The following is a 24,891-nucleotide window of genomic DNA, read 5'->3' on the forward strand; positions in this document are numbered from 1 at the left end:
TTTGTCGGTATCGCACCGCTTGAATGTGTTCCTCGCGAAGTAGAACGAATGTGTAGAGAGGGTACTTCGGACTTCGGTCAACTTTGACGAAGTAACTTCGCCGAGAATGTGGAGCCCGCATAATATTTTCTGCTATTAGTAATGTATCATCAGCATATCTAATTTCACATATGGGTAGGCAATTTATTTTTATGCCTGATAGATTCCCTTGTCGAGTATTTCACCGCTCTGTTCTGCTTTATTTTTCCATCTTAAAAAGCGCAGAGGATAAATAATTCTAATGTTAGTTCCTGTCTCATTTTGACTTTTCATAGATTCATAGATGGTGTTAGTTGCATATTTTTTAATTGTTTTAATAATTACATCGAAAGGATGAAAATATTTTATTCCTGTTCAGTGCTTCTACACAGGTGCTCCGATGAGAATAAGTTGATTCGAAATACGTATAAGCACATAGTACACGCCCTATTCTGTAATAAAATCTAAATCATCTTTATTTTTAGTTAAAAACAATAAGTTTGGCAAGAGTGTTAAACCTCTCCTCTTGACTTACTTCTACTATTAAATTTTCGACAAGGAATTTGGGAGACCTAATATTGCTATGTCGTTTTAAATATGTGTATCTCACTTCCATTTCCTGCCGTTTACAGTGCATATTCTTGCCTGTAGGTATTTTCTACGTATAGGGTAAGGAAAGGTATGTTGGTGATAAAAATGAAAAATACTAATAATATAGGAATTTTGACAACTAAGCAAGAAATAAGTTTTGCTTTATTATGTTACTTATTATTTGAAGTAAATGTTTAGAAGAGTTAGTTAACAAAAAATGAATGATAATGATAGATGATAGTAAATGTCAAACTGGCATACAAACTTATGTTAGGTAAGTTGGTGACACGGTAAGGTATATTGGTGATAGTGGTTAGAAAATGTGGTGAAACAATCGCAATTTAAGGAATTTAACTTACCTTGGCTAAATCACGAATTCAATGCAGCTTTTTTATTGATAATTATTTTATTGAATGGTTTTATAAATAAAACAGCAATTAGTCCAATAAATATGTAACCGTCTCTCACATTCGATAAGAAATGGCTCCATTGTCGACTGTCGCACAACGCATCGGTCAAAACAGTCTGTTTACTAAAAGCAGGTGCGCGCATTGCGAAATCGTAATATATGTTTGTCCTGCTTACATTCGTAATAACTTACTAGCGCTGTGTCATGAATATGCTTGCATAGGAAACTGTGTGGTAATCTGATTAAAAATTATCACCAAATTACTTGTATCACCAATATACCTTTCCTTACCCTATGCAAAAGTTCACATCTTCTAGCATAAGCTTGGCTATTGCTTCGATCTATTAAAAGGCAATATATGGCATAGGAGAACTATTCGTCAACTTCTCGTACTTGAATTGATAATCAATAGAGTGTAATGACGTCATTTCAGGCTCCCATGCCTTCATCAGACACTCGGGCTGAAAAAAAAATCAAACACTGAACTCCAAGGAATGTTTCTAAATTGTTCTCCACTTAAGTGGTTAGCTTACTAAGGTGTCATCTATTTTCATGACTATAAACGAAAACAACGTAATAATATCGTTTTCTGTTCTTTGTACTTACGAAATGTGCAAAAGTTTACATCTAACAAAACCTTACTATTGATTCGATGTATTATAAGCCAGTATATGGTGTAGGAGAACGATTCGCCAACCTCTCATATTTGAATTGATAATCAACAGAGTATTATGACGTCATTTCAGGCTCCCATGCCTTCATCAGACACTCGGGCTGAATAAAAATGACGTCATAAGGCTCGGTAAATTTTAAAGAAATTGTAAATACAGTAGCATTTAATTTGTTGTAGAACATACCACCAAAGGGAAACACCTCCTTCAACGTGGTATTCCTGGGCCGAGAAGAAGGATATATAGAAAGCGACCTGTACATACATACTTCAGAGGGATTTCTGAAGTACAATGTAAGCTATTTCATGTTGTATTCAGATTGAATTGAATTTTTTGACGGATTTGTAAAGTAGATTTGATATGTAAGTTTGATGATTAGTTTTGAACCTGGCCTTACAGACAGATATATAGAGTGATTCATAAAAATGGGTATTTTACTCGCCGCGACTTTATTTTTCCAAAGTTTTCTTAGTGCTTAAACGTTTTTTACAATTCTCAAGAATATCTCTTATGAACAAACTGCAGCTATTAGAGTTGAGGATCATTTAACAGGCGACTAAAAGAAGTGTACCGCAGGGATGCATACTGCACCCATTATTATTCAATATAATCAGAGCACAGTATGAACCTAGTGCTGATTGATATAGATGAAGGAATACTCATAAACGGAGAACGACTGAATGACATAAGATACGCTGATACACTATTAGGTTTTCTGACAGACTGGAAGGTCTGAAGATGCTTAAAGGGTTGTGTTCTATCAGGCATTAGGAAAACTTACAATTGTCCATAAAGTCATCGAAGAAGACGGCGTTTTCGCGGGATCGATGGTGTTGAAGCAGATTTAAGAAAACAGAAAGTCCGAAGATGGCTGGCTAACTAAAGACTAAAATCGATTTGCTCTCAAGTCCAAGAGTTATTCGTACTTGGGTGCACCATGGCCTGTTTAGCCTCAGTCAGTGTATTACTAGTAGTAGCACAGTATAAAGAGAGACAGTAGAACCTCTCTCCGAAAAATTGGAAGTAAAATCTTTAGTCGCGCATGGCGACCGCGAAATGTTCTCAGTCGCTTTTGCCCCACTCTCGCATTGCTAGTCGCATAGAAACGTACGGGTTTCAACAGGGAAAACCCGCATCCACCACTGGTGAATTACAAATTTCGTACTGCCGGTATTACTTCTTGAGATCAAAGTGCCGACATGGAAAAGGTTTTACTATTCCTCTTTATACTGTGGTAGTAGTAACCAATGTCCATATTTTTTCACTATTAACACATCTTCGATTAATTTCTATCTTGGAAAAAGTAGACCGAATTAATCAGTTATTTGTTTTTGGTTGACAGTTAAAGATAGTGTTTTTTGCAGGTACGTGGTGCCAGTACATACAGCCATTACAGGATACGACCCATAGGGGTCAAACTACCATTGAATTCAACGTTTGCACCGTTAATTTTTTTGCACAATCCCCATTTGGAACCTCTCCAAGTAAGTATCCTAATCAATGAGAAAATATATTTTATTTTTAATCGTTTTTATAGTGGTTCAATTTTCACATGCGAAAAACAATGAAAAATAACTCTCTGATTTCTTCTCTCGAACAGACGCAAATCGCTCTCTCTGACTTTGATTCTCGAAGAGAACACACAGTTTCTTCTCCTTTATTTTCGCTCTTGTACCATCTCTCACTGATAACGACTATCTCAACAAAAACAGTACCTTGATACACGTGATAAGTACCGCGAAGCTCTTTGATTCCGCCTCTCGTAATAAATAAGTAAATGTTTTTTCTCCTTTTGAACTAGTATAAAACTTAAACAGTGACGTGTACGCATGTATCCGCGAAAAACAGACAGACAAGATATGTCTATGTGACGACTATCGATGCGCGGGTGAAATAATAGTGTTATTGGTGAGCCTTTTTTGTAAACTTGATTTAGATATTGTCTGTATAACATAATTACCTCTCCTAATGTATTTGAACCATACTTATAATACAGTCCTAATAACTCATGGATATATTTTAATAATTTTGCTTATGTACAGCTGTGGCCATTTAATAGTTTACACCCTTACATATCTAGTAGCCGATTTTTTGAATTTTTTACCTCGTTTAAACGCACATATTACGTCAAAGTGACGGTAATTATCAGTGGCGGATCCAGAATAGGGTGATTAAAATTTAAAAAGTCAAACTAAAAGGTAAATAAATAAATCAAAAAATAAATGTAAAAATAAAGGTGTAAATTCAATGACCGCAGCTGTACATGCCTTAATTGTACATACGCCAGTCAATGGGAGCAAGAATAGGATATTACCTCCGAATTCTATCCTACTACATGGATTTTAATGAAATTTTGGAAATAGCCTCTACTTATCTCCTAATTCAAAGTCTACTCTATGCCGATGTGTGCTTTTATCTTGGGGGGTGGTTGCCACCCCTTTTCAGGGGGAACATTTTTTTGGTTAAAATAACCACGGAATTCGCTAGAGAACCTAATTCTAAGCAAAAACTGTTCTATATATTTTTTTGAAAACTCAATACTTTTTGAGTTATTCGTGGTTGAAAATTGACCATTTTCGTTGAAACATAACACCTTTTCGAACGGTTTTTCGCAAATACCTTAAAAACTATGCATCTAACTAAAAAAACTATATATTAAAAGATTTTTGTAGGTTATCAAAAAACAAAGAGACGCTTGCCTTCACAAATCTTTCACTTGTAATACAAAAAGAGATATGGTAGGTGAAAAGAGTTTGTTTTTTTTTTGGTACATGACAAATTGGTGTATTCAACTTGAAATAACAGAGAAACCGTCGATTTTGGGTGTATAGTATAATGCTATCAATACCTTTTGTAGTGCTTCAAAAGACCTTTAAAATGAGCAATATTAAAGATCCATTTCATTCAAACTAAGCGAGATATGCTGCAATTAAAACTGATAACTAATGTATTTTAAGAAAAAATGAGAAGTAATTTTAACCCCCATTCTCCAGAATGTAAACGCATCATTTTCCCACTACAATACCTTTTATTATAGTGTTATTTCTATGTTTAAAAATTTGGACGGGTTTAAAATGAATGGTTTAAAAAAAATAAGATCAAATTATAGAGCGCATTTTTAAATTTTCTTAAAAATCTTCCTTTTTCTCCATGTAACTTGAAAATGATAAGAGATACAGTAATGAAAAATAAAAACGAAATTTTTATCTAAAAGAACCCCACATTTTTGTGTGGTATCTTTTTTTCGTATCTCTTATCATTTTCGAGTTACATGGAGAAAAAGGAAGATTTTCAAGAAAATTTAAAAATGCGCTGTATAATTATTTATTTTAATATTTATTTATATTATAATAATATTTATTTATATATTAATTATAATAATTATTTATATATTTATTTTTTTCAAAAACCGTTCATTTTAAACCAGTCTAAATTTTTGGAAATAGAAATAACACTATAATAAAAAGTATTGTAAAAGCAAAACGATGTATTTTAATTCTGATGGATGAGGAGTTAAATATATTTTAAATACATTTCTTCTTAAAATACATTAGTCATCAATTTTTTGTAGCATATCTCGCTTAGTTTGAATGTAATTGCCATTTAATATTGCTCATTTTAAATATACCATTATACACCTAAAATCGACCGTTTCTCTATTTCAAGTTTAATACACCGATTTGAGCATGCACCAAAAAACAAACACTTCTCACCTACTATATTTCTTTTTGTATTATAACTAGAAGATTTATGAAGGAACGAATCTCTTTGTTTTTTTATAAGGTACAAAAACATTTTTTATAGTTTTTTTTTGTTAGATGCATAGTTTTTAAGGTATTCGCAAAAATCCGTCCGAAAAGGTGTCATTTTTCAATGAAAATGGCAAATTTTCAACCACGAATAACTCAAAAAGTGTTGAGTTTTCAAAAAATAATTATAGAACAGTTTTTGCTTAGAATTATATTATCTAGCCTCTTACGTGACTATTTTAACCAAAAAATTTTTCACCCCGAAAAGGGGTGAAAACCACCCCCAAGATAAAAGCGCACATCGTCAGAGGGTAGACTTTGTTTCTTAAACTATTCCCTACTTACTATGAAAATATCAAGTAAATCGATGTAGTAGGATGGAATTCGGAGCCAAATACCCTCATTGACTGCCCTAACAATAGTGCAATAAAAAATTCAATTAGAGTACCTAGTATATAAAATAACTAAAGGGTGTTTTTTCTCAAACTTTCGTTTTCAAAGGGTTTTTTACTCGCTTAACTAAAGGATAAGAATATTCGTAAAAATAATCCTTCTTTTTATTTAGATTGTAGAAGTACATGGCGAAGGAGGGGGATTTCATCTCGAATTACCAAATGGGGAATCAGAGGGGGCTAAAGATCTGTGGAAGTTAGATCCCCACGAAACTAAAGCCATCATTCGGGTGTTTATACAACCGGAGATCTTACAGAATTATACCGCATACGTTAGGTAAGTAGTTTATATACCTCTTTGTTTGCTTTTTATGTATAAATATGTAAAAAACAAAGAAAAATTACATAATTCACCTTAGATCTTAGATAAATGAAAAAATTGTCTAATTAGGTTTTAATTTTGTATTCTGTACATTGTTGTCATATTTACCTAAAATTGTTGTTGGTACCAACAGGTTTTATAGTTAAATCAAAATGGAAGCGTTCGGGATGTAGTCCTTAATACTTGAAAGCAAGTAGTTGACAGTTGTCTACGTGACGCTCCGATTAAAACAATTACCTCGGGGTCATTGACAGGTAACTAATGTAACATTGCTCCCTCCTTAAAAGTTGGTTCCTCCTGAAATCTGGTTGGGACTGGAACTAGATGCTGGTATCGGCAACTGGACCCTCTTTTACAACTCCCAGTTGTATAAAAGTGGCAAGGGACCGTTTTCCCTCCGCACCAGTAACCATGCGGATTGCAACAGACTAGTGTTGGACTTCAGTGTCTTTAAAGATTTCTTCTACCATATTTCGGACAACCCTCCAATCCAATTGGTGGCATTCTAGCTTTGACATGGCTAACTTTTGCACGTTGGACTCCAGCACGTGCCATCTCAATTGAAGTAATGCATCTTGGAGTTTCAAACCATTAGCACCTTTTGGTGCTGGGAGCTGGCACTTGGCTTTGAAGTTTTGCAACTCGACCAAACTTCCTTCGAAAGATGGATGCCAACTTTTGTACATCTTTAATACTGGCCTGGATCATATTGACCAGTGAGTAGTCATCTAAAAGTGAGAGTAGATCTTGCTTTTCTTTCTCAAACGTGAGATCAGATACTTTTCGGCTCGGACTTGGTTTACTTCCACTTCTTTATCTATGTCATGGTCTCCTTCGAATGGCGCCAGTTTGTTATGGTGTGCTATCATCGGCTTTTCCCTCATAATCTTGCTCATTGGGTAGATAACGTCGTTAATCTTCTCCATAATGAGGTACGGATCTTCCCAGAACTGCTGCTACTTGGGAGAACCATCCTTTCGCTGCTTTGGATTACAGAGCCAGACTTTGTCGTTCTGAAAACATTCCTTTTTGGTTTGGGTATCGTATTGTTTCTTCATTCGGTCGCTAGTGATCTGAAGATGGGAACGGACCAACTCGTGTATTTCGTCCATTCTTCTTCGCATTTCATTCACATAATCTTCAACCTCGGGGCCCATTGACAGGTAACTAATGTAACACTAGCTTGGAAAAGTTTGGTTAGGTCGTTTGTTGTTAGGCAACAGATTGTAATGTTACTCTGAAAGGAGTGCAATAAAAAATATGTATAAAGCCATATTATATTTTATAGGATACGTTTAAATAAACCAGACCTAACACTAGTGGTGCCGGTAGAGGTTGAGGTAACCGAAGACACGGAGATTATCCATCCGAGCGGCTATGTCGACTTAGGTTTGGGCGGTCATTTGGATCACCCGACAGAAATAAACCTATGTCTGCATAATCCCAACACGAAGCACGTCAGGGTTCACAGTATCTACACCGAATCCAAGGCGCTCAAATTACAATATTACAACATCAGATTACCTCCGGCGAGAGAGACAGAAGAACAAGGGGATCAGTGCGTAGATGTCGGCACTATCATTGTTGACTGTAAGTATAGCTCTTTAATATTATCACGTGTAGATTCAATAGGAACAGTTTTATTTGTATTATATCTTGAACAGTAGGTATTTGCTTTCGGTGAATATTAGAATGGAATAATTTCTTGTTTTTACTTGATTTTTTGACAGATATTACGCTTTGTATATATAATTAGTAATTTCCATTACAACCTTTTTAGATATACATTTTTAATTTGGGTTCCGTGAATTTCGGAGCTGCAGGAATATTCTTTAATTTCCGATTCACAGATTCTTTTCTTTAACTGTATGAGTTTTGTTTTTAACTGAACATTTTTTTCAGATTTCAATGATGAAATTTTAATTTTTTATAGAATAGGTTGATTAAATTTAAAAAATCAAAATAATAAAAATAAATTTAACAAAATTTATCAAAATGGAAAATATAGAAAGAAGTTTTTTTGAATAAAATAGATTATGGTCTTAATATGGTTTAGTTTCTTATTTTATTTTTCAACACTCACGAAATTGTTGACAAGCATTGACTTTTTGAGATTTTTGACTTTGACATTTATCAAATCCGTACGACACTGCAATTTTACAGTATTACAATATAAAAATTAAAGTGTAAACTATTCAGTGACCGTAACTGTACCATGTATTTTGTTTAGTCTTCATTTATTTTTAGACTGATATTTAATGAAGCTTCTTCAAAACTCGAGAAAATATCCTTAGCTTCTGATGTTGATTTCTTCTTCTTCATGTGCCGTGCTCGATTATCGAGCGTTGGCTATCAAATTGGCTATAGTAATTTTGTTGACGGTAGCTCGGAAAAGGGATGCAGAGGATGTGTTAAACCATTCTCTCAGGTTTTTAAGCCATGACGTTCTTCTTCGACCTGGCCCTCTTCTTCCATCTACCTTGAAAATATTCAAGTTTTCGATTTTTAACTGTTCTGACGACTTCCGTGACTTTTCCCATCCGGTGCAAAACAACTTCGTTACGAACTCTATCCACCCAACTTATTCGTAGGATTCTCCGGTATACCCATATTTCAAAGGCTTCCAATTTCTTGAGAAGAGTATCTGTTAAAGTCCAACCTTCGCCACCGTACAAAAGAGTAGGGAACACATAACATCTCACTAATCTAGTTTTAAGATGCAAGGTGAGGTTGTTTCCACATAAAAGTTTCTTTATCTTAAAGAATGCAGCTCTGGCCTTCTCTATACGTATTCTAATTTCTTTGCTCATGTTCCAGTTCTCATTTAGATTACAACCAAGGTAGGTGATACTGTTCTCTCTAATTGTTCACCATAAGCTGTTACTACTTCCGGTTGTATTGGCGTCTTACTGACAACCATCACCTTGGTCTTTGCGGTATTTAGCTTGAGTCCATATTCATCACACGTTGTGGTAATCCTATTAATCAGATGTTGAAGTTCTTCATAATTGCTCGCAATTAACACCGTATCATCCGCGTATCTCAAATTATTAATATTGACGCCATTCATTTTGATACCACATTGAGCATTATCCACTGCTTTATTGAAAACAAACTCAGAATTTTACTAGGGACAAAATGCAGCCTTGCCTTACTACACTTCTTATTTGAAGTTCTTCAGACGTGTCCCTGCCAATCCTGATGTTTGCACGTTGATGCCAGTAAAGATTTTTGATAATGCGTAGGTCTTTATCATCAATACCCACTTTCTGAATAATAGCAATCATTTCAGTATGTTTTACTCGATCAAAGGCCTTCTCAAAGTCAATGAATCACATATAAACCGGATGTCCGACATCTCTGCATCTCTGTACCATAACCTGAATACTAAACAGTACTCCTCTGGTCCCAAGGTTATTGCGGAATCCAAACTGTGTATCGCCAAGCTGTTCTTCTATTTTTTAGTACATCCTAGAGTGCAAAATTCGTAGAAATATGTTGATTGTGCCACTGCATCTACGTCATCGGCAAAGACGAGTACAATTTTTTGCTCCCCGAGCAGTTATGCCTGGTTTGATTTTTTGATAAATTTTTCATGACATTCTAATGCCAGGTTAAACAACGGATCTCCTTGTCTCAGTCCAGAATTTACGCAGAAAGCATTTGATATTTTTCCCTCTATTCTAACTTGGGCAAAGGAGTTACCTACACACATATGAGTTACTGCAGTTAGTTTCCTGGGTACGCCCAGTTCAATCATTGCCTTCCATAGTGTTGGACGATTAATTGAATCATAAGCCTGTTTGTATAAAGGTCTAATGCACGTCTCGATTATACTCCCAGTACTTTTCAAGCATTTGTCTAATAGTAAATATTTGATCAGTAGTCGATATTCCAGGCCTGAAACCACACTGGTGGTCAAAAACTATTTCCTCGACATATGGTAGTAATCTTTTTAGTATCACCGAAGCCAATATTTTATACGTGGTATTGATTAGTGAAATTCCTCTGTAGTTCATACATGTTCCTTTTTTCCTTTTTATGTGTATTGGTACAATGATTCTACCACACCATTCTTTCGGCATTATTTCTTGTTGAAAGCACCATTTTTGGCTGCATGAGAATATCAAATTATCCTCTTATATACATATCCCAAGAGTGATTAACCCTTTCTTTGTTTTTAGGGAAGACTGCTTACGAAACCAAAGACTTTTCAGGAAAAATAACAGTAAGTTATAGAAACGGTAAGAACAAGTCGGAGATCCCGTACCATATGACCATTTTGAAGGGTGGTCTGACGTACGATCCCCTCACAACGACGTATTTTATAAACGACAAGACGGTGGATTTGTCTGCGAGATCGTTCAAAGTGAAAAACGAGTTCGACGAGTACATCTATGTCGCTGACGTTATTTTTCCCCGTGATATTCATCATTATTTTAAGGTATTTATCCGTAAATTAGCTATGTAGAGTAAGATATGTATTTATATATATTTAAACCTAAAATTAACATTAATATTACTACAAAAATTAATGTCAAACTCATCAGACCTCCAGGTTGAACCGCGTCGATTGTCATTGTGCCGAGCTTTGGACATCCTTTATTTTGTCTTCCTCGGGGCTTAAGGGGTTTTAGTCTCCCAAGCCCAGATGCTGTACTCTCCAGTACTCACTGCACTACAGCTGCTGAGGACGGCGGAAAGTTGATTTATATCGTCGATTGCGGGGTTCACTGACGTGGCGCTTGGATAGGGGTTGACGCGAAGATTACTGACGGGGGAATTTTGATTGGTAGGTGGAGCGGACGATGTTTTATTTAGGAGGAGTGTCTATGTCGAAGGCAACCGGTTGCCGTCATCTCTTTTGTTTAGATTAGACGATTTGGGCGTTTTTCGATCTTTATGGATTCTCGGAAAATTCGTGGTTTATAGAAGCGGATGCGGGCTATGGTTCTGGAGTGTTCAAAGTCAAGTTTGTGACCTGTATGAAGATGCCTGGAGAATGTGGCAAATACCATGGACCGATAGAGTAACAAATCAAGATGTTTTGCTGAAGATGGGGAAGGAATGCGAAGTCATAAAAACAATACAAACGAGAAAACTGGAATATCTAGGCCACCTAATGAGAGGTGAAAAGTACTCTCTGCTAAGGCTCATAATCCAAGGAAAAATCTCGGGAAAGAAAAATGTGGGACGTAGAAGGATTTCCTCGTTGCGAAATTTAAGGGAGTGGTACGGGTACAGTTCAATACAATTGTTCAGAGCTGCAGCCAACAAAGGTAAAATTGTGATGGTAGCCAACCTCCGATAGGAGACGGTACTGCAAGAAGAAGATGTTGTTCATTTGAAATGTTGTCTTTGATTAATCAGACAAGAGATGAGAGTTTTTGTTGAGGGGAATATATTGCCTTTATTCCTCTTGATTTTAGGATTTTGTCGATTTTATCAGTGACAGCTTTTATGTAAGGAAGAACAGTTTTCGTATGATGAAACTCTGAGTCTTTGGGTTGGGATTGAGCATGGGATTAAAGCCTGTGGATGCTCCCATTTATGTGATTTTCGAGGTAACCATTTTGGATGGGGGCTTGTTTTAACAAGAGAGCTCAGTAGATTTACTTGCACTATATGCGCAAAGGCGTATTCATCGGGATACAAAGGCATTAATGATTCAATTAATTTCTGAATGTGGCTGATGAGAGTTGGCATGAAAATAGCTGTTGGTATGGGTGGTTTTTCGGTAAACAAACTGCTGAAAATTTTTGGATTGGTTTTTCTTTATGAGAACGTCGAGAAACGGTAGGGATGGATCAGTTTCCATCTCCATCGTGAACTGCATAATAGGATATATTTTATACGATTCAGATGGGTCTGAAAATATATCAAAGCATCCTTGCCATGGGGCCAAGTGACGAATGTACCGTCAATATATCGTAGCCAACATGTGGGTTTCAGCGTTGATGTGGATAGTGGTGGAGTCTCGAAATCTTCCATAAAGATATTGGCAATACTGGAGAGAGTGAGGATTGGTGCACCATTTATTTGTCTGTAGAATTGATTTTAGAAGATGAAATAAGTGATGGACATGCAATGTTTAATAAGAGACAGGTGGTCTTGCTAGGCAATGTATTTAGTTTCCAGAATGTTTATTCTATCACTGTGTTTTTTTTTTCAGATTCAGAGCCTTTGGCCGAAGGTGATAAAACCGGGCGATGAAACTAATTTATTTAATATTAAGTTAAAAAACAACATTAGGCTATCAGATCTCCAACTGCAATCTTTCATTCTTTTAAAAACGAACATTTCGCACGTGCGGGTTTCCTTAGTCAGTTACAATGGGAAGCTGCAAGTGGTAAGTATCGTTATTTAATTTTTTTATGATGTTTACATTGTTTAGGAGATTTTCAAATAGTCTGAGAGAATGCACATAAAAAATGGAAAGTATGCGCATATGTATGCTTATAAGTATATACATACAGTGGAACCTCGATAACTCGGATTAATCGGGACCGCGGCCGATCCGGGTTATCGAAAATCCGGGTTAGCCGGAGAATATGGCAAAAATTAATAAAATACGATATACTTACACAGATAAACTACGTTATAATTGAAATAACATGAAATGTATATGCACAGTACACATCTAAATTAAGTATAGTTGTATAGACTAGTATAGAGTTGGTCCAGATACTGGTAAACCACGTTCGCGTTCCGCACAAAACCACACATACAAAGCGTCGTCGAGAGTCTCATTTTTAGATTTTTTAGCTTTGCACCGATTGTCCAAATTGTCTTTTATTATCATTTTGAAACAATTCTTGGATTTTAGTTATATTTTTCTTCCAATCCAATACTGTAGATGTACCGACACCATATGATGCTGCAATTGTTTTTAAAGATTCGCCTTTGTCAATCCTACCTAATGCTTCTACTTTATTTTTCGTTGTCACTACAACATTTTTACGTTTTGTTGCCATTACGTAGACAAAAAAACACGCAAACACAAATCTATCTGAAGCACGATTACAGAACGGAAGCGAACCATACAAGACTGTACTACACACAATACAGTCACAATCGGAACGATGTTTTTTTTTCTCTGATTTTGGCCTTGGTTTAGAACTAGAACCTTTAGCCACGTAATTGGATAACTTCTCACTAACTCAGGTGTAATGTGTAGTGTGTGTGTTGAGTAAGTGTCTTGTTACTTTGCAAAGTCGACGTCATTGTCTTTGCAAAGTCTTTCGTTCATTTGTCTTTCCTCTGGCATTCTACTGACAATAAATGCATGGCTAAAAAGCCACAATAATGTCTTTATTGTCTTGATTTTGTTATACATAATTGTTTTTTTTTAGCATTTGCCATTTAAAAGTAAGGATTTTTCCTTGGAAATCGGGCTTTTGGGCTTCAACACAAAGAAAGAAGTCTATTTTATGATCGTCAACCATAATCCCGTTACACTCAACGTAAAACACGTTCATTCTTCTATTCCGATGACTCACGCAGATATTCTAGGATGCGGTTCGGGTGATTTCAGACTGGTGTTGTTTTCTCCTTCGTTTCCGAATCTCACCAAATGCGTAAGTATCTATTTGTTTTATTTGTGTATTGCAATTTTGTTAAAATAATCGCCTAACCTGCTGAACCAAGAACAAATACCCATTCAACGTTTCCTTTTAGAATGTCACTGGAAATGACCTATTTTAGGGATGTTCGTAGATTCCCAGCCGGTTTTTTAACTATACAAGAATATCAGTTCAATCGTTTAATAATCTTTTGGATAAATTAAGAAATTCAATCAAGGGCACTGATGGGTACTCCTATGGGAATTAATTTTTTGGTGTCAGAAGTCATTTTAATAAAATTATCACTGAGTGATAAACGTATTTTTGATTTTATTTTGTTTTTCCTATATGACTGTAAAATTAAGTTATAGAATGACTAGATTAGGCTTGTAACCTTAAATGTCTTTCCTTTTGATTGCCTACATGCCTGCCTTACCGTGTGGGGTGGGTATATAGGTAATCAATAATTATTAAAAAAAAAAAGAAAAACCCTTGAATGAGAAAAGTGTAACCCTTGTCCTTATCCCAAAATTTTTATTAAGATTAATTTAGCAAAAATTCACTGAAAATAAAATGTTTATTATATCTATTCTTAACAAAAAGGTCGGTCAGACTTAGATAACCCTAACTTAGATTAGTAATTAGATAGTTTAGATAAGATATATATTATATTTCTGTATGTATGTACTATTTACTTTGTTTCTGGCCGCATGGTCTAATCCTAAAGCCAATAAAAAAAAAGTCATTTTAAAAACGTTGTGAGATATGTCTAGCTGACAAGACCAGTACGCGGATTATTCATTTCCCTTCAGAATATCCACTCGCTTTGGTTGCGGGCTGCCAGTGCAATAGCACTGCGGCTGCCTAGTACGCGGGGTCCTTACTTTTCTGTTCTAAGTGCAGAAAGAGCTGTTAATCAGTATTTATTAAAACGGAAGTATACGGACTTTTCTTTAACCTCGTTTGACGTCAAATATGTAACGTCATGTGGCCACGTTGGGCGCCAAATATATATTATCCACATTATACAGCTTTTTACACGAGCTTGATCCTCAGAGAACATTTATATACATATAACGTTAATATTCCAAAAAGGGTTCAAGGCAGGTTAATATTGACATTGTAAAATATAAGACAGGTATTAAAAATAATTTAATAAAATACTTGACAAGTAAACGTCTTTTCAATATATTACATTTGATAAAAAAAATGATATTCCTATCTGATTTAATCGATTGTTAGCAATCGATTAAAAGCGATATCACAATAATGTTCATATTGATATGCGATATGTACGAGGCGTTTACTATAATAATTATTAATAAAAAATAATTCGTAGGGGGAAAACTATTTCAGTAATAAGAAAATGTTGAAAAATGTGAGCCCTAACTATTTTCAGCAGAAAAATAGTAAAATGTGCAGTAACAAATGATTTTTTGGGAAAATATACACAATGGAAAATACTGGTTGCATGTAAAAAGATTATGCCGTTGCAATACGAATTTTTGCGATGATTTTTTAAAGATCCTAATTATGCAGCGGCGTATCCAGCATTGTGAAGAGGGAGGGTGGATCTGCTCTATTTTCTAAAATTTTCTACTATACAGACCCGTTTTAACCTACCGACCCACCAGAAAAGGTTCTGTACTAATAAAATATAAATATATTTCATATAGGTATATTGTAATTTAAAAAAAAATTCATCCATCTCAAAAAAAACTTTTTTTATAACCTTCGTATAAAATTAAAAAAAAATAACCTGTTTGGAGAGGGTGCTGATTGCCTCTATCGCCTTCCCTTGGATTCGCTACTGCGACTTATGCACATATTCCATCTCCCGTAACGATTTCTTAAAGTTAATTGATCTAACGAAGGATATTAACCCTTTTAAATATTAATTCTCAAGGAAACTGCTCACAAGGAAACATTAAAGCAAACTTAAAGCTACTTACGACAATTCTTCCTACTAATTTTTATTAAATTGCTTTGTCTTTTAGCATAATCTCAAAGCAGGCCATTATGCCATAATAAAAGTCACCATTACAACGACTCAAGTGGAGGGGCAAGTATGGGGCGACATCTACGTGGAGACTCAGTTCGAGAATTTGAAAATCCCCGTTCATTTCAAAATAGCGCCTGGAAAGTTGGAAATCGGAGCTGAAAAACTCGTTTTCGATCAATGCTTTCCGGTAAGTATTTCAGATTTTGTTTTTATATATTTCTGTTTATATTCAACTACTAGCAAGAAGTAAGAGTTATAAAAGTAGCACATAGATGGCGCTGTATAAATGAAATAACTGTTTTATGATTCGGCACAATTCAAAATCAAGTAGTTCAAATGTATCAATTGTATTTTGTAACGTGGTCGTTGCGTTTGTTGCTCCAGGTAACAAAAATTCAACCGAAGACAGAAGGTTTGCTTTTTAAGACATTTATTTGGAATCAAAACATTACAAATGATCAGATAATTAGCCTTAATTACTATTCGTTAATTTCGTTAATAAAATATATTTATAACCTATGTATCGAACATTAGGTTCAGGTTGATGTGACGATATCCAGTACATGAATGAATACTACCGACGATCGCGTGGATTAGGAATTACATTTATTAATATGAAACGGACATATAAGGAGAGGAAAGTTCGCTGAGCTCGCCAGCGAAAAAGACATGTAGGGAAATACGATCAACGCTCGTAAAAGGATAGGTAAAAGGAAAACCGTCGGATTCGTTCAACACACCAAAACGACGGCGGAAAATAGTCGGGATAACTCACCTCTTATACCTCGTTGTTATTTATTATTCTTCGATCAACGCTCCAAGAATAATAATCAACTAGGCTTTTCGTTTTGACTTTTATATCGTCCAAGACGGTACAAAAACACGTTTTACTTAATTCATTGGCGTACTCTAGACGATAAAATTATATTATCGTCACAATTTTGATAATTGCTTCTGAGTTGTCTCAGCATTTATTTGCAGAAAATCAGCTTACTGAGCCATATTTTAAAGTTATGTATTTCTAAAAATCACACATCAAAGACTGTTTGAAGAAAAAATTCAGACGTACACAGTTTAGTTTTCGGAATTTAGTGAACACGAGGGAAGCTCTCTTTAGCCTTATAAGTGCTATTTCAACGATGTAGAGACGTGAATTGCGACCTTTTTATTATAGCCCAGTAAATTTACGGGAAATGCGGCGATACCGTGTAATTTTCAGGGGCAACTCCGAATTGCATGAAAATTTGGATTTAGGTTCTACTTACCCTCCACTTCAAAGTTGAAATTGTGCCGTTGGTTGCTTTTACTTGGGGGTTGACAGTCACCCCTTCTCGGGGGTAAAAAAAATACGTTCAAGATAAGACCGGAAATGGATAAATTGACTGATTTTAAGCAACTTTTGTTCTATAGAGTTTTTTACGTAAGTCAATACTTTTTGAGTTATTTGCCATTGAAAATGTTGATTTTTCGACAAAAATACTACGTTTTCAGACGGTTTTTCGCAAATAACTCAAAAAGTAAGTATTTTATCGAAAAAAATATTCTTAGCAAAAGTGTAGCTTATAAAAAACAAAAAAAAAATGGTGTATCAGTAAAGCCTATCAATCAAGTAAAAACAAAGTTTCCAAATCGAATATTTCAAGGTGAAATCACCGAAAAATTAAGCACTTTTCGGGAAAAACCCATTTAAACTGTTTTAAAGTGTTTATAAAAAGCTTTATTTTAATTGTCAACAAAAGTTTTTAGCATTAAAAATAAGCGAGTTACGCTCAAAATAAAGTTGGCCCTCTTTTTTTTTTGTAAAAAATCATGAAAATCTCCCCGTGTTTAGCTCCCCTAATGAAATTAATCGCTGCCGCTTTACAAACAATTTACTTACATATCTATTTTTTATATGATCTGTCACTCTCACCGGTTTAAACTGTTTATTTTTGAGGGTTCTAGTTGAAAAAGCTTGAATGGGTCACTAATGACGGGTGTATGCAACTTTTGAACAGCCATATCTTAACCAATTTTTGTCTTACTGAGAAACAAAATGAAACTAGCATATTTATAATAGCAAAACCTATATTTTTTACTGTTTCAGATTTTTCTTATCACTAATACTTTTTAAATTATTTTGAAAAAGGAAATTTTTCAAACATTTTTAGAAAATTTTTTTTACTATAAAACCAAATTTTTTTTAAAATAAGCACTTCAAACCAATCAAACTTACAGTTCATATAAACAATACACATACAGTTAAAATAAATGGTAAAGCGGTAACGATTAAATTCATTTAGGGTGCTAAATAGAGGGAGGTTTTCACGATTTTTTTTTACCAAAAAAAGGGGCCAACTTTTCTTTTCAGTGTAACTCGTTTATTTTTGATGCTGGAAACTTTTGTAAAAAACAAATAGTAAGCTTTTTTTTAGATACTTTAAAAATGTTAATAAGGTTTTCCCGAAAAGTGCTTCATTCTTCGGTGATTTCGCGTTGAATTATTCGATTTGGAATTAGACGAATAAGAACGTATTTTTCATGAGCTACAACTTTGCTTCTACTCAATTTGTAGACTTTACTGGTACACCATTTTTTTCGTTTTTTTTATAAGCTACACTTTTGCTAAAAATATTTTTTCGATAAAATATGTACTTTTTCAGTTTTTTGCGAAAAACGGTCTGAAAACGTAGTTTTTTTGTCGAAAAATCAACATTGTAAATCGCGAATAACTCAAAAAGTATTGACTTAAGTAAAAAACTTTATAGAACAAAAGGTGCTTAAAATTAGTCAATTTATCCATTTCCGGTCTTATCTTGAACGAATGTTTTTCACCCCCGAGATGAGTGACTGTCACCCCCCAAGTAAAAGCAACTAACGGCTCAATTTTAACTTTGAAGTGGAGGGTAAGTAGAACCTAAATCCAAATTTTCATGCAATTCGGAGTTGCCCCTGGAAATTACACTCCAAAACGGTCATTTATTGGGCTATTAAGAATACAAAAAGAAAAAGCTGTTAACCACAATAAAAACAGCCAAAACCGAATGCCTCGGTCACATCTTGAAGAACAGCGAAAGCTATGGATGCTTCAACTAATTTTACAGGGAAAAGTAAAAGGAAACGAGGATCAGGAAGGCAAAGGATTTCCTGGCTGAAAGATCTACGTACGTGGTTCAACACCAGAGGTGTAACCAGGATGATTCTAAGGGGGGGGGGGGGTTACAACTACTTGATGGTCTCTGGTAGGTATGGAATAGTAATGGTATTAAGCGTATATAGAGCTCAAAGTACATCCAAATGGATGTATGTTACAACCCCCAAAACCGCCCCCTGGTTACACCTATGTTCAACACAACAATCACAAATCTTTTCAGAGCAGCAGTATGCAAAGTAAAGATTGCATGATGGTCGCCAACACCGAAACGGATAGGCACTACAAGAGGAAGGCACTTCAAAATGAGTAGTTCAAATGTATCAATTGTATTTTGATCATTTCTTCAGGTTTGTCGAAGTTAAAAAGGCCAATGAACTGTGTTTTTGCAGTCTAATATTCTATGCTTTTTCTCATGAGGATCTTTCAGTGCGTCACAGTTTTTCGATTTCTTTCTAACGCATTAAATTGTATGTGACAGAAAAAAACGCACGTCGGTGATTACATTTCCTCGGTGACATTTATAACATTTATTCTAGCTGTCAATAGATGGCGCTATAATCAAAAAAAAAATTATTTACTAATTATATAATATATATCTACGAATATAATCTGTACAATTTATAAGACTATACAAATCAAAGAAAATACCATTTTATAAATGCAATAAACACAATTGATTTGTTTTTATGCCAAATTGCAAATAAAATTTGACAACTGTCAGATTTAACTAAAATGTCATGTTAGAATAAATGCCATAAATGTGTATTATCACGGACTTACCTTTTTTTCTATCATTTGTGACGCACTGAAATATGCTCATGAAAAGAAACATAGTCTATTAAGATATACATCAAAACAGGTTGCTATATACAGTTGAGTCCGCGAGTCTTTACCCGTGCGTCATCATTTAAAGCATACGAAATAAGTCGGAAATTTACTGAACGCAACGGCAAATGGATATTATTCCGACCACGGGTTATTATAAAATTTGACGTTATCAAATAAACAGAATGTCAAACTTAAGTTTTGCTTTAAAATTTTGGTGCATCATTACAGCTACATTTGAAGTAGCTTAATAAATTATTTTATTATCATTGATTAATAAATAAATAAACATTTTATAAAAAAATTCAATAATATATTTTCTTTTTGTTATTTTATTCACTTTGGCGGAACCCTAAACACAAGCATTCAACTGTGTCAACAATGAGGTTAGCTTTGTACGTCGTCAAAATTTATCTTAAAATAACATAAACTTATCACAAAATTTCTAACTCCAATATAAAATTAGTTGTGAAAACAACTGTTTGTATACTATAAAAAACTTCAAAATGCAAAAACTCGACAAAATAACAGCAAAAAATTCAACAAACTGACAGCCACAAAAGTAAACAAACCAAAACGTCAGAAATTGTACTTAAAATATGTGAAGACATCCCCAATCGTCTTTCTTTGTACCTATCTCTTTTCAATACACTGAGTCTTAATCTCTCATAAAAATAACATGTGTTTTTACTTAAATAACAGGCGGCAGCTGATTTGTCATTAATTTCATGCGTGCAAGAGAATGATGCTAAATAAAAAGTACGTGTTTTATCTCACCAGGTATTAATGACGCACGGGTAAAGACTCGCGGACTCAACTGTATTTGGTTTCACTTTATGTGTGTTTCAGGGCAAATTATGCACGCACCCTCTTAAGGTGCATTCGAGTTTTAACGACCCGATGGTTATAGAAGACGTTATTACATTGCCACCTGACAAGAGAATAAGTAGTCGACTTACAAGCCACATTCTCGCCAAGACTTCGAAAGTTGTAGGCCACATCTTCTTAAATGCTGAGTTGGGGTGTCATCCCGAATGTTACACAGGGCTGCAAAGCGATACAACAGGTAAGATATCTATATTTAATTATGTGTTTTTTAATCATTCTAACGGTTAATTTGGATTCCCTTGGGGGTGGGGTTATGGTTTGAAATTTTATATTTTTTATTATTTTAGATGAAAGTACATAACCTCAAGAATACCATCTGAAAATCTCAGATTTATTGGAGCAAACTTACCGGAAGCACACTGAATATCCCTACCTTCGACTCACTGTTCCTTTTTTTGTAAATTACTCCGCGATTCAAAAACATTCCGGTATGCATCACTTTACGATTTGACAGATAAAAAGAAATTGAAAATAAAATTTGTCAAAACGCGTTTTTGTCAAACTGCTTTTTTCAAAGGGGGTGGGCATGTTAACTCAAAAACTACTTGACCGATCCATCTGAAATCTTTCATAGATTTTCTTTTGACATTTCGTTAGATGCTGTCGAGACATTCATTGTTTAATGCTTATTTTTTGTTTAACAGTAATAAATATGATGATTTTCTCCTTTTTTTTTTTAATTTCATTATTTTGACTTCTGTGTGATACAGTTATACCCAAAACTCAAAAATCGTTAAAATTTAAATAACCCAACAAAGTTACCTCGAGAAACTCATAAGCTAATAAAATCTTTTTGAATCTTTTGTTTTTCATGATACAATGAAAAGTTCTTATGTCCACCGTAAAGTCAATTTTTTTGGGTGTCTGTTAACATTTGCCACTGTTGGCTTATTTTTCAATATTTTGCCTTGAATTTTTTTAATACTCTTTAAATTGTACTGAATATCAAAGTAAGTTATCAATCGAAGTAGCACAGAAAACGACAATAAATATCGTCTCCATACCACCAGATTGACAACAGGTGGAATACTTTCTTTGGTTACACCTCCTGAGATTTTCAAAATTTATGAATCAAAGAGGATGCCTAAATTTATAAACAGGATTTATAAATTTTGAAAATCTCAGGAGGTGTAACCAAAGAAAGTATTCCACCTGTTGTCAATCTGGTGGTATGGAGACGATATTTATTGTCGTTTTCTGTGCTACTTTGAATGATAACTTACTTTGTTTTTCGGTAGATGGCTCTAGTTCATCCGTGACATTTCTTTCTTTGCAATTCGGAAAGGCCCAAAGTATGATACGTGGAGAAATCGGAGAGAAGAGGATATGGGACTACTGATGAGGGGGAAAAGACCTCCGAAACCGGTATAGACTCTTCCTGCACTCTCCGATTTAACCAGAGTATTATGCAGCTGCTGCATTTTCGTGTTGCAAAGAAATTGAAAATGTTTATACATTTTTGTACTAAATATGTTTATTTAATTTAAAAATAAAATAATTCTACCCTAGTTTAAAAAAATCCCAAAAATGTGCTTGAAATGTTGATTTCAAACCATACCCCATCAAGTGTAAATATAGAATTAGTTGATGTTTTGGACTTCTAATCTTAAAAAGCAAAACATGCTGAGTATAATATTGTATTGACAGTAGCAAACTTTTTTTTCAGCACAATGGTTGAAGATGTTTTCGCTCTCTAAGTTCGTGTACGACTTCGACTTACACCTAGTCAACACATTCTACAACAGATACTTAAACCTAACCGCAAACGGCACCAAACGATGGCAAAATATATCCATGCGGCTAGATACGTCAGAAGTCAGAGGCCACGTCTTTAAGTCAAGATTGAAAATGAGCTGGCCTAGTCTGTTGGTCGATAACAACCTAGAAAACAAATCCAGCATAGTGTTTCCTCGAACACAAGTGGGGAATATGAGCTACCATAACATCACTATCCGTAATCCAGCCAGTGTTACTGTAGTGGTACAGTTGGTATTAGGAAGCGATTACCCTAACTATCTAGATCTGTTGGCGGACATGCCGCCCAATCTTGACGTCGAAAGTATATACGACAGGTTTTTTCCTACTGGATTTTTCTTTCCTAATGACACCAGGCACGAACAAATCAATTATTTTAATGAAATGTTAGGGGTAAACGTGCATCCAGAAAGCATCCCCGTTTTGTTGCCCCCCGGAGAAACATTTACTTTCCCTGTGGGATTTTACGCGGAAGACGGACATTGCCATTCGGCTGTAGTATTATTAAGGAACAATCTGACGATTTTGGAAGTTGTCAGGTTGAACGCAAAGGGTGTGCAACCTTTGTTCAAGTTTGGCAATCGGAAGCCAGGCTCCTTGCAGCCTTTAACGTTCGAGATGACCGAAAGACACTTCAGGGATTGCGAGAAGCAAAAATTTTACACTGGTGATCCAAATTTTACAGTCAAAAGAACTTTTACAGCCAGGAATATCGGAGACGTGACTCTGTATGTAAACTCGTTTCATATAAACGAATATCCTTGTGAAGGTTATGGATTCAAAGTCATGGATTGCGAATCGTTCGTTTTGTACCCCAACCAAACGAAGAAGATAGATATAGCATTTACGCCTGACTTAACACTGTCGAAAATTTCTCGAATGCTACAGTTAGGTACCAGTCTTAACATGCCGGTGAATTACACCCTGTATACGACTATTCCACCGTTATATCTATCGTTGTGCTCAGATCTGATAGCAAGACCGAATTGGGAGGTCTATTTAAGTTATTTGGCAGTGGTCGCCATGTCACTGCTACTATTTATTATCGTATCCGTAGCCACTCTTGACGCTGAGCGTATTAAGAGACAAGCTATGGATTCCTTCATCTTCCCCAGTAATTCTTCAGTCCAACCCGTTCTCGATTTAAGGTTGGTGGGGCAGCAGATCAGGGAGGAAATACAGTCGCAGAAACCTGTGACCGTTAGTAAAGAGGAAACCAAATCGGACCAAGTGGAGAAGGAGGTCACGAAGGAAGAGGTTCCGGAAGTCAATTCTAAGCCTGAGGTGGAGAGATATACGGTGCTGGTTCCTACGACCGGGAAGGCCAAGAAGAAGTTGGCCAAGAGGAACAGCAACGAATCGTCACCGGTGGAAGGGAGCTATATGCAGGTGGCTGACAAAGTGGAGAAGAAGAAGGAAAGGCATCCGGAGCCCAAGCATAAAGTTAAAGAGACTAAAGACGAAAAGGAGGTTGTGAAAGTAGACGAGAAAGAAAAGAAACATGTACAAAATAATATTAAGGAAAAAGAGGTAAGTCATTTCGCTTATTTTTAATTATGTTATGGATGTTACAGTTCAAGTTGATTATCCAGTTGGAGTGGACTATTCCTAGTTCGAGTCAACTCAAACGGCTGGTTTTAGTGAAAGTTGATTATAAATATAAAATTAAGATTTTTATTCAACATTTACTAGTTGAAACGGTCAAAACAAAGAGACGCACACTTATCAAAAAAGCACGTGAGATTATACTTGTATAATCTACATTTTACTGAATCGAACCAGGAATAGTCAACTCAAAATGGCAAGAGTTTATTCCATTTTTCCTGCGATCTACTTTTACTAATAAGGGTTAGGAAGAGTCTACTTCAACTATAGTCTGTTTTTAAACCAAGAGGAGTAATTCAAATTTCCCGCGCCGTAAAGCTTTTTTGTAATAGGGAACTTACATAAAATTTTAAATTCGAAAAAAATGTTATAAATCACAACAGGACATAATTTAAAACATGTATCAAAGATAAAAAAGTTTTATTTGTCTTTCGTTTGGCCCCTAAAGACGATTAAAAATTCAAATTATACCAGCCAGCCCACAAGGCGTCGTGACGTCATCGGGTTATATGTTTACATTCTGAACCAACAAAGTAAACAAAAGTGTATATAATTTTAAATTAGAGCCATTATAGACGTCAGTAGAAAATACAGTTATGTGACGTTACAAGTGTTTTTGATCGTTTGAACTATTCATAGAAAATTTGTACTTTTACAAAATGGTTTTATTTTCCATAGTAAACCTTCTTTCCTTTCCTTCAATAACTATATCAAACTCCAATCTCAACAAACTGGTATATATTATTACAATGACATACGATAAATGTAATTAGAATATAAATATTTTTCCTTTATTCCGCGACGACGAGCTGGCCAAATACCCAAGTATGTAGGCGGAGGCCAATAAACTAAAGAAGAAGAAGAAGAATATACCTAAATATTACCATACCCGAACCATATAGTTAAACT

The 24,891-nt window shown here is 35.0% G+C and overlaps 1 protein-coding gene across 3 annotated transcripts in view; it reads left to right on the plus strand.

The window, feature by feature from the left end:
• Positions 1 to 24,891, plus strand: part of LOC126887967 (transmembrane protein 131) — a 103,579-nt gene that overhangs the window by 60,087 nt on the left and 18,601 nt on the right. For 2 of the 3 annotated variants that reach the window (XM_050655924.1, XM_050655925.1), the window contains exons 5-14: positions 1,869 to 1,982; positions 3,054 to 3,173; positions 6,004 to 6,167; positions 7,501 to 7,802; positions 10,397 to 10,656; positions 12,385 to 12,561; positions 13,565 to 13,789; positions 15,772 to 15,963; positions 20,584 to 20,800; positions 22,289 to 23,907. In XM_050655924.1, the coding sequence (XP_050511881.1) occupies positions 1,869 to 1,982; positions 3,054 to 3,173; positions 6,004 to 6,167; positions 7,501 to 7,802; positions 10,397 to 10,656; positions 12,385 to 12,561; positions 13,565 to 13,789; positions 15,772 to 15,963; positions 20,584 to 20,800; positions 22,289 to 23,907 (3,390 nt within the window). The remainder of the gene's footprint in view (positions 1 to 1,868; positions 1,983 to 3,053; positions 3,174 to 6,003; positions 6,168 to 7,500; positions 7,803 to 10,396; positions 10,657 to 12,384; positions 12,562 to 13,564; positions 13,790 to 15,771; positions 15,964 to 20,583; positions 20,801 to 22,288; positions 23,908 to 24,891) is intronic. The other variant, XM_050655926.1, reaches the window with a different exon arrangement.

The sequence above is a fragment of the Diabrotica virgifera genome, chromosome 7 (assembly GCF_917563875.1).
Source record: "Diabrotica virgifera virgifera chromosome 7, PGI_DIABVI_V3a".
Lineage (NCBI taxonomy): Eukaryota > Metazoa > Arthropoda > Insecta > Coleoptera > Chrysomelidae > Diabrotica > Diabrotica virgifera.